We start from the raw sequence: 10,562 nt of genomic DNA, 5'->3' as shown, positions 1-10,562 counted from the left end.
TGCACCTGCCCCTGGAACTTCCTTAAACTATACTAATCCATAAAATTCTTGCCTGGAAAATCCCATGGACAGAGGAGCCTGGAGGGCTGCACTCCATGGGGTTGCAAAGAGCCGGATACAACTGAGCGACTTAGCATGCACACACATAAAATTCTGTCCCAGATTCCAATACAATCAGACTCTTCCATGACAACTCCAGCTCATACTGATGTTTTCTTTCTCTGAAATCCTATGAACACTTGACTCATCCATTGATTTATTTAAAGTATTGAGTATATACCATAAGGGAAGTATTGTGCTAAGTACTGTTACTGCAAAACTGAGTCAAACATGTATTAATATTTTTGTCCTCAAGTAGCTTACAGAGAAGTAGGGGAGATATACTCTACAGAAAAATAACTTAGCTAGAAGGGACACTGTAATAAGTTCAATAAAATAATGTGTAGTGGAAGTTTAGAGGAGACAGAGCTCCTTTTGAAATGGAGAAGTTTCCACGAAGGATTCATTCTGAATCAGCATTGCAGTCAACTCTTGAAATACCTGGGCATGTGGAGTTGGAAGGAAGTCATTGCTGGTACAGAAAACAGGATGAGAAAGGAGGTTAGAAAACCACCGGGTTACAATCAATGTTTGGGTCAAAATGGACTCCAAAGCAAAAACAGACAGCAGGTCATTGCTCTTTAGTATAATATATGAAAAAAACTACTCTCCATCCAGGGATTTGCCTATCTGTATTTATCAATGATCAACTTCATCAGTGATGATCAGGCCTGAAGATGATCCCCATATCTCACTGATCACATGATCTCAGAATTTTAAGGCTATATATTAGAGATCACCATATCCAATTTTCACCCAAGCTCAGGCTCTCATCACACTTTTCCTTCTGTTCTGACTTCCCAGCCTCTGATCCAGTGCATTCTATGCAGGGAAACAATGTTACTCTTAGTGAAGCCCTGGTTCTGCTTATTCCATGGGCAATAGATAGACATGGATTTTTTTTTTAATCAAGAGTTTATTATAAGATCTGAAAGACTTAGCTCAATCTGGTTCTCTATTATGCAGGTGCATAATAGGTACAGTATTCTTGCTTGGGAAATCCCATGGACAGAGGAGCCTGGTGGCTACAATTCAAGAGGTCACAAAGAGTTGGGCACTATACAGCATGCACATATGCCGTTAGAGCTACTGGTCAGTCCACCATGCCTGAAACAAGGCCAAGTGCAAGATGGGTGATTTTGCTGTGCAGAAAATTAATGGCATCTAGTAGCAACCAATCCACAGTTCATGCTTAAAGTTTTGATTCCAGAAGCAAGTAGCCGATAGTATGAAAAGAATAAATTATTTTAAAATAAGCCACTATTCAAAGTTTCATGTAAGGGCTTAAAGAGCAACAATACTAGCAAATAATACTAGAAATTTATTGACATAAAGACTTTTTATTTTATTCTTCAGACTATGTCGCCCACCTTGGAGAAAGGGCTGCAGTTCCTGATAGCTGGAGTATCCTGATAGGATACCCTGACAGTCATGGGTATCTTCTTTCTGACTCTTGCCATATCTTGGCTTCATCGTCATTATGTCTAGAAGTCTTGGGCCTGGGTTGTGTTTTCAAATGCTTTCTAGATATTTCTCTCCAAATACCATTAATTTTTCTATTTTGAAATCTGTTTGTTGGTTTGGGCTGATCCCTCAGAGTAAGTTAGGGTATTTACATTTTAGTCTCACTGTATTCAAAGAGGAAGTTTGCTTTTATCTGAATTTATTTCGCCAATTATTCTACCATTTTTCAACTGGGAGAAGATGGGAGGGACAAAGTTCTGGTGGTTTGGGGCATCTCAGCCAAGAGCAGGGTAAAGACATGGAGGGATGAAGGAAGTCAGTGAGTGAGGTGTAAGTGACCCCAGGGAGTGGGAAAACCATCACCCAGACAGCTAGGAACTTACCATGAGGCTCTGAACATATATGGTTTAACATATTTATGTTGAATAAGTACATTAAGTAGATCGAAACTTCCACTCCTGTGACAATTCCTTACAGAGACTCATGCAGCCAGAAGCTACAACCAACAGGACAGCTGTAACTGAATTTATTTTACTGGGCTTAGTGGAAACAGAAAATCTACAGCCTATGGTCTTCGTACTCTTCCTCTTTGCCTACCTGGTCACTGTCGGGGGCAACCTCAGCATCCTGGCAGCCATCTTGGTGGAACCTAAACTCCACACCCCCATGTACTTCTTCCTGGGGAATCTATCGGTGCTGGACATTGGGTGCATCACCGTCACTGTTCCTGCCATGTTGGGCCATCTCCTGTCCCACAAGCGCACAGTTCCCTATGCAGCCTGCCTCTCCCAGCTCTTCTTCTTCCACCTTCTGGCTGGGATGGACTGCTTCCTGTTGACAGCCATGGCCTATGATCGATTCTTGGCCATCTGCCGACCTCTCACCTACAGCACTCGCATGAGCCAGATGGTCCAGAGGATACTAGTGGTTGTGTCCTGGGCTTGTGCCTTCACCAATGCACTGACCCACACTATTGCCCTAACCACCCTTAACTTCTGTGGTCCCAACGAGGTCAATCACTTCTACTGTGACCTCCCACAGCTCTTCCAGCTCTCCTGCTCCAGCACTCAGCTCAATGAGCTGCTGCTCTTTGGCATGAGTTTCATAATGGCAGGTACACCTATGGTTCTCATCATCAGCTCCTACATCCACGTGGCAGCTGCAGTTCTACGAATCCGCTCAGCGGAGGGCAGGAAGAAAGCCTTCTCCACGTGTGGCTCCCATCTCACTGTGGTCTCCCTCTTCTATGGAACCGGTATGTTCAACTACATGCGCCTGGGTTCAGAGGAGGCTTCAGACAAGGATAAGGGAGTTGGAGTTTTCAACACAGTTATCAATCCCATGCTGAACCCACTTATCTACAGCCTTAGAAACTCTGACGTTCAGGGTGCCCTGTGGCGGGTACTTGTAGGGAGGCGGTCACTGGCATGAGGGGTGATAGGGTCCCTCCTTTTCTGCCTTTTCTGGGTTGAAGGAAATTTCCCATGAGGGCAGTAACCTGGAAATATAGTTTCTCTACTCTGTCATTCCCAAAACTGTCCATGGCTACACCTGGAGCTTGTCTTCTTTGTAATCTCTTCTTGCAGTCGAGAACTGGAAGGATAGGCTGAGATAAAGATAGGAAGGAAAGGTATGAGGGTGAGAAGTAGGAAAGACTTAGGAGTGGAGGACTGAAGATGAAAATGAGGATATGTGGAGGGATGGGACAGCATGGTGAACAAAAGTAGTAAGAAAGAAAAATGGAAATTAGGAAAAGGACATGAGAGGATGGGAGGTGAGAAAGGATGAGAGAATTAAGGGTAACAAACTAGACGCCTAAGGAATGCTGATGAGGTCAAGGATGGGTGTCGAGAAAATGAAGAATGAATAGGAGGGGAGATGAGAATACAATTCATCTATAGAATCACTTCCTATTAGCATATGGCCATGGAATAACTAGCACCTTTGATGTTACTGTTGGGCCCCACCCGTCCAACCAGGAAAAGAAAAGTTTAAGTTTTGATGAAGGTGTAATGATACAAGGCAGTTTAGGTATTCCTCTTCTGCTTCCTCTGGCTAGGAGATGATCCTAGAAAGACAGGGGGCAGGACTGACAGATGGAGAAGAGCGAGGGAAGATGTGTGTGGTAAGGCTCCATCCTCCATAACCCCACTGGGCCGTCAAAATCAAGAGCCTCCCTGCCTCTGGGTGCAGCACCTGGTGACAGTCTAAAGAACACAGATGAAATCGGTCTCTTTCCTGATACTCTTGGGTCTCCAGACACTTTGGGGTTAAAGAGAATGAGCTTCTCTCAAGGGGAAAAATTATTGAGAATGACAACCATGCATGTGGGCTGTAAGCACCGTTCTGTGACCTTAGAAAGTGTTTCTCTATGGCTGGACTTGTTCCATAAAGAACTGGAACGAGATCATCTCACCAGGATTCTTCATATTAAATGACCTTTGATATAATTTTCTAGGTGACCTTTCTCATGAGGATGAGTCCAGAACACATTTTGAGAACTTTACCACCACCACCTCCACCACTCTACCACCATGGTAGACCCCATGACACTTAGCACTAATGTGTACATCCACTAAGTTATCACAGTGTCTGTTTACCGCGTCCCTTTCATAAAGGGTTGTTATAAATGAATATCTTTAATTTTTACAAACTGAAGTTGAGAAATGGCAGTATTTTTATTTGGATCTTTAATTCCAGTTAAAACTGCAGTTGGATATCTTTTCACATATTAAGTGGCCAGTTGTATTTCTTCTTTAAGAAGTGCTGAAGCTGGAGCCTATTATACAGAGTGAAGTAAGCCAGAAAGAGAAACACCAATACAGTATGATGCTGCTGCTGCTGCTAAGTTGCTTCAGTCGTGTCTGACTCTGTGCAACCCCAGAGACGGCAGCCCACCAGGCTCCCCCGTCTCTGGGATTCTCCAGGCAAGAACACTGGAGTGGGTTGCCATTTCCTTCTCCAATGCATGAAAGTGAAAAGTGAAAGTGAAGTCGTTTCTGACTCTTAGCAACCCCATGGACTGCAGCCCATCAGAGTCCTCCGTCCATGGGATTTTCCAGGCAAGAGTACTGGAGTCGGGTGCCATTGCCTGCTCCGCCAAAACAGTATACTAACGCATATATATAGTATTTAGACAGATGGTAACGATAACCCTGTATGCGAGACAGCAAAAGAGACACAGATGTACAGAACAGTCTTTTGGACTCTGTGGCAGAGAGAGAGGGTGGGACAATCTGGGAGAATGGCATTGAAACATGTATAATATCATATAAGAAATGAATCGCCAGTCCAGGTTCGATGCAGGATACAGGATGCTCGGGGCAGGTGCACTGGGATGACCCAGAGAGATGGTGCGGGGAGGGAGGAGGAAGGGGCGTTCAGGATGGGGAACACACGTACACCTGTGGTGGATTTATGTTGATGTATGGCAAAACCAATACAATATTGTAAAGTAATTAGCCTCCAATTAAAATAAATATATTTAAATTAAAAAATATATAATTACACTCTCTCTGATAAAAAAAAACAACCAACAACAAAAGAACAAAAAGAAGTACTTTTTGACAGCTTGTGCCCTCTTTTCTGGAGAAGGCAATGGCACCCCATTCCAGTACTCTTGCCTGGAAAATCCCATGGATGGAGAAGCCTGGTGGGCTGCAGTCCATGGGGTCGCTGAGAGTCGGACATGACTGAGAGACTTTACTTTCACTTTTCACTTTCATGCATTGGAGAAGGAAATGGCAACCCACTCCAGTGTTCTTGCCTGAAGAATCCCAGGGACCGGGGAGCCTGGTGGGCTGCCGTCTATGGGGTTGCACAGAGTCGGACACGACTGAAGCAACTTAGCAGCAGCAGCAGCCCTCTTTTCCACTGGATTGTTTTGTTAGGAAATTGTAACTGGCCAACCTTCACAAACAATGAAACTCAGCTTTGAATCAGCTCAGGTCCAGTTTGAACAAAAGTGATCTAATCTTGGTGCCTAATAGATGCAAAAATAAATAATTTTTGGAGGAAGAAGATATCATCCAGAGCCAGGCAATAGAAACTTATCTGAGCCATATATATAATTTAAAATTTTCTAGAAGCCTCATGGGGACAAGACTGTTTCTGAGTCTGTAGCAGGGACCATTTTAAAGCTAAAGTAAGCAAGTGAAATTAATTTCAGTGATTCATTTTCTTTTATCCATATATCTAAAACATTATCATCTCAATATATAATCAATATTATGAAACTATAAGTGAGATATTTTACATTCTTATTTTCATACTGTCCTTAGAATCATGTATATTTTAAACTTACAGAACCTCTCAATATGGATGCTAAATTTCATCAAAAATACTTGACCTGAGTCCTCTCGCAAGGCTATGATCAAGCCATCAGCCAGTGGTGTAACTGTCTCCAGGCCTGACTGAGGAAAGGAAAGCTTCCACATTCATTCACATGGTCACTGTAGGACTCAGTTCCTTGCAGGTTAGGGGATTGAGGACCTCAGGACCTCACTGGCCTGAAGTTGGAGGCTGCCTCAGTTCCTTGACCCTAGGGCATCTTAAAATGTGGTGTCTTCCTTCCTCAGAGTTAGAAAAGAGCCATAAAGAAAGACTGAGAAAGAAAGCAAATAGGAGGTCCTGTGCTTGTGTGCCCTCAGCAACAACCATTTAGCAGCCATAAGCAGACACACGTACTGCTTCCCTGATAGCTCAGTTGGTAACGGATCCGCCTGCAAGGCAGGAAGCTTTGGTTCAATTCCTGGGTCAGGAAGACCCGCTGGAGTAGGGATAGGCTACCCACTCCAGAATTCTTGGGCTTCCTTTGTGGCTCAGCTGGTAAAGAATCCGCCAGCAATGCGGGAGACCTGGCTTCGATCCCTGGCTTGGGAAGATCCCCTGGAGATGGGAAAGGCTACCCATGCCAGTATTCTGGCTTAGAGAATTCCATGGACTGTATAGACCATGGGGTTGCAAAGAGTTGGACACAACTGAGCAACTTTTACTTCATTTCACTTTATGCAGACAAAAGTGGGCTTCCCAGGTGGCGCTAGTGGTAAAGAATCCACCTGCCAATGCAAGAGACACAAGAGACGTGTGTTCAATCCCTGGGTCGGGAAGATCCCCTAGAGGAGGAAATGGCAACCCACTCTAGCATTCTTGCCTGCAGAATTCCTGGACAGAAGAGCCTGGCAGGCTACGGTCTATGGGGCTACAAATAGAGTTGATTGAGTGCATACACACACACACACACACACATATGCCGACAAAAGTGACTTTGTGGGGATTTGGGATCCAGGTAGGAGACTGGAAACTTGGTGGGGCTCACGACCAAAGAGGGGGGCTTCCCTGGTGGCTCAGTGCTAAAGAACCTGCCTGCCAATGCAGGAATAACCAGTTCGATCCCGGGTCCGGGAAGATCCCATATGCCATGGAACAACTAAGCCCAGGAACTGCCACTACTGAGCCCATGTGCCCCAACTAGTGAAGTCCACATGCCCTACAGCCTGTGCCCCACAAGTGAAGTGACCACAATGAGAAGCCCGGGCTCTGAAACAAAAAGTCGCTCTCACTTGCTGTAACTAGAGAAAAGACCTTGCAACTTTCATAGAGGGAAAAGGGAAGTTAAGAGGGCTGTGGTCAACAAAGGGTCTATGGCTTTTCATTGGCTGAGTCCTTGCCAGGAAAGAAGAGGAGTCTTTCTTCCTCCAGACTGGCTCTCCTACAGTCACAGGGTGTGAGAGCTTGGCTATCTGCTCCAAAGACAAATACTTCCCCCCAGCAATTCACCCAGTGATCTTACCTTGCCTTGCTCTACTCACTTTTCGACTCATCAGCATGCCTTAATTCTGAGCTCAGCTTTTACCATCTCAAGGAAGCCCTCCCTGAATTCCCCATCACTAACAAGCCAGGCGAGTCTTCCCCCTCCTTCTCCGCAACCCACATGCTCAGAGCATAACCACTGCCTTCAGACACAGAAATAAGGTAGCCTCCCTCCTTGGTCCATCATGAGCTCCTGATTCATGTTTGTAAAACAGTCTAAGCCACTAATAGGCATTCAGTCATTGTCAGTGGAACAAACTGAACCTCAGATCAAGTCAACTCTCCCTGTCTCTCAACGTCTAGGTCAGTTCTGGCTCTGCTGATTCATCTGTAAAGGACTGCTCCCTCTTTCACACTGCCAGAGCCCAGGGACTCATCTTCTCATCAGTAACTTCTCCTTTTCTATTCATTGCACTTGACACTAGGCTGGTGGAACCAAGTAGAGATAGGGTCTCATAATTACTTCCTCCACTTCTGCTTCCACCACCAATCCTGTCCATGAGCATGTGTTGATCACACTTGAACATTTTGCTTGGAGTGAAGGGTACAGTGGTTGCAAGCAAAAGAGGTGGGGCCATGGAGTGAGGAGATGGCATAAGGATAGGGTGGGCTTCTCAGGGATGAGGTCTCTCCACAGGGAAAAGGAAAATAGGAGAAAGCCACAGTCAGTATTGCTTTGAGGTCTGAGAGAGCAATGCTGATGTGGATGAGGAGGGTGTGGATGAGACCATAGAGGACAGAGAGCACCCAACACAAGATGAGGAGTGAAACACAGAGCCCGGAGAATGGACAGCTTCACCCAGGGCACCTGTAGTGGGGGTAATGCAGGTGTCTTCAAATGGCTCACAGGCAGCAGGTCCCCAAGAGCATGTCAGAGCTCAAGACCAAGAGTGTGCTAGAGAGTCCCCTTTCCAGGCAACAACTGGGTATGTTATGAAAGACTGGAATGGTGGCACTGTGGTCCTATGGTCAGATAAGTTGAAGACTTTGATCCTGCAAAATTTTAGTATTAGTGTTAACATGACCTTATTTATTGCCAAGGTTGATGAGGTCTGGGGACACTGGTTACACATAGGTGTGTTTTCCTCATCACAGAGGTATGAGCTCATATTGAGCTGGATCTATGCTCTCATGGGGCTTCCCAGGCGGCTCAGTGATAAAGAATCCAGCTGCCAGTGCAGGAGACTCAGGTTCAGTCCCTGGGTCGGGAAGATTCCCTGAAGAAGGAAATGGCAACCTGCTCCAGTGTTCTTGCCTGGCAAATCCTATGGACAGAGGAGCCTGGCGGGCTACAGTCCATGGGGGTGGTAAAAGGATCAGACATGACTTAGTGACTAAATAATGAGTGTCCCTTTTTCACTCCTGTGTTCTCCATAGGATAATGCCTCGGACACGAGTTGAAGCAATCTCCACTTCAATGCCCAGATTACCTCATGCCAACCTCTGGAAGGCTTTCCCTAAGAGGAGTCTTCCCAGTGCCCCATGGATGGCCTTGATCCTCAGGCTGTAGATGAAAGGGTTCATCATGGGGGTCACCACAGCATACATCAGTGGGGCTACTGAATCCTTCATGTAGTGGGTTTTGAGGGGCTGCAGATATACCATACCAAGTGTCCCACAGAAGAGGGAGACCACAGCTAAGTGGGAGGCACGGGTGGAGAAAGCTTTGTGCTTCCCAGACGCTGAAGGTATCTGGAGGATGGTGCTGACAATCCAGACATAGGACATGGTCATGAACCCTCAAGGGGTGAGGAAGATGAAGCAGCCTGTGACAATCAACACTGTGTGAGTGATGTGAATGTTAGAACAGGCGAGCCTCAGTAGGACGTCCATCTCACAGAAGATGTAGCAGATCCTCCAGGACCTCAGAAGGTCACCATGGTCATGAGGAGGGTGTGATGAGGCCACAGAGGACAGAGAGGGCCCAACACAAGGTGAGGAGTGAAATGTGAGCCCAGGGCTCATGGCCGTGGTGTAGTGGAGGGGGCGGCAGATGACCACACAGCGGTCAAATGCCATCGTGGCCAGGATGAGGTTGTCCAGAGCCACCAAGGAGACCAGGAAATAGAGCTGAGTCACACACCCTCCGTATGAGATGGCTTTGTTCTGAGACTGAAGGTTTACCACCATCTTGGGGCTCTTTTTGGTGATGAAGAAGAGGTCTGTGAAGCAGAAGTTGGCCAGGAAGAAATACATGGGAGTATGCAGGCGGGAGTCAGAGCCCATGGCCAGAATGATGAGCACATTTCCCACCACTGTGACCAGGTACGTGAACAGGAACATCCAAAACAGGACCCGCTGCTGCTCAGGATTCTCTGAGATCCCCAGGTGGAGGAACTCTGAGACTCCACTCCGGTTGTCTCCATGCATTTCTCCAACTGTCTGCAACATCAGCACCAACAAACGTTTGTTAACTAAGTTACTTCTATTAAACAAGGACATTCACATACACAAGATCAACTATTCTCTTGGAATTAAAATATCTTGAATTAAATTTTATAATATTTTAATACAGATTTTCAACAAGGTAATACAGGCATAAACATATAGCATGGACAATGTGTAACTTCTAGTCATTCCAACAACAATTTCTCAGTTCAGTTCACTTCAGTCACTCAGTCGTGTACCACTCTTTGTGACCCCATGAATTGCAGCACGCCAGGCTTCCCTGTCCATCACCAACTCTCAGAGCTTACTCAAACTCATGTCCATTGAGTCCGTGATGCCATCCAGCCATCTCATCCTCTATGGTCCTCTTCTTCTCCTGCCCCCAATCCCTCACAGCATCAGAGTCTTTTCCAATGGGTCAAGTCTTCACATGAGGTGGCCAAAGTATTGGAGTTTCAGCTTTAGCATCATTCCTTCCAAAGAACACCCAGGACTGATCTCCTTTAGAATGGACTGGTTGGATCTCCTTGCAGTCCAAGAGACTTTCAAGAGTCTTCTCCAACACCACAGTTCAAAAGCATCAATTCTTCGGTGCTCAGCTTTCTTCACAGTCCAACGCTCACATCCATACATGACTACTGGAAAAACCATAGCCTTGACTAGCCTGATATTACAGATATATAATAGCAGAAAAGAAGAAGAGTTTCACTCACTCATATTCCTCCCTTAGAAACAATAATTTGGACAAAAACTGCCTTTGTGGGAGCTTTGAAATCTAGGTAAGAGATTATGAGACCCCA

The 10,562-nt window shown here is 45.7% G+C and overlaps 1 protein-coding gene and 1 pseudogene across 1 annotated transcript; one reads left to right on the top strand and one right to left on the bottom strand.

The window, feature by feature from the left end:
* Nucleotides 1-2,037: 2,037 nt before the first annotated feature.
* LOC133231585 (olfactory receptor 3A2-like) lies at nt 2,038-2,994 on the top strand. Its single transcript, XM_061389947.1, has one exon. It carries the CDS (start codon nt 2,047-2,049, stop codon nt 2,992-2,994), a length of 948 nt encoding a protein of 315 aa, XP_061245931.1. The 5' UTR covers nt 2,038-2,046.
* Nucleotides 2,995-8,595: 5,601 nt separating this feature from the next.
* LOC133231584 (olfactory receptor 1D2-like) lies at nt 8,596-9,783 on the bottom strand (annotated as a pseudogene).
* Nucleotides 9,784-10,562: the final 779 nt, after the last annotated feature.

Source organism: Bos javanicus, chromosome 19 (assembly GCF_032452875.1).
Source record: "Bos javanicus breed banteng chromosome 19, ARS-OSU_banteng_1.0, whole genome shotgun sequence".
In the NCBI taxonomy this organism is placed as follows: Eukaryota; Metazoa; Chordata; class Mammalia; order Artiodactyla; family Bovidae; genus Bos; species Bos javanicus.
Note: the sequence above shows the minus strand (reverse complement) of the source record. Positions and strands in the feature narration are given on the sequence as shown.

What these genes read in the sequence shown, in the direction of transcription:
- LOC133231585 (XM_061389947.1), top strand. Translation starts at nt 2,047, where the DNA reads ATGCAGCCAGAAGCTACAACCAACAGGACAGCTGTAACTGAATTTATT.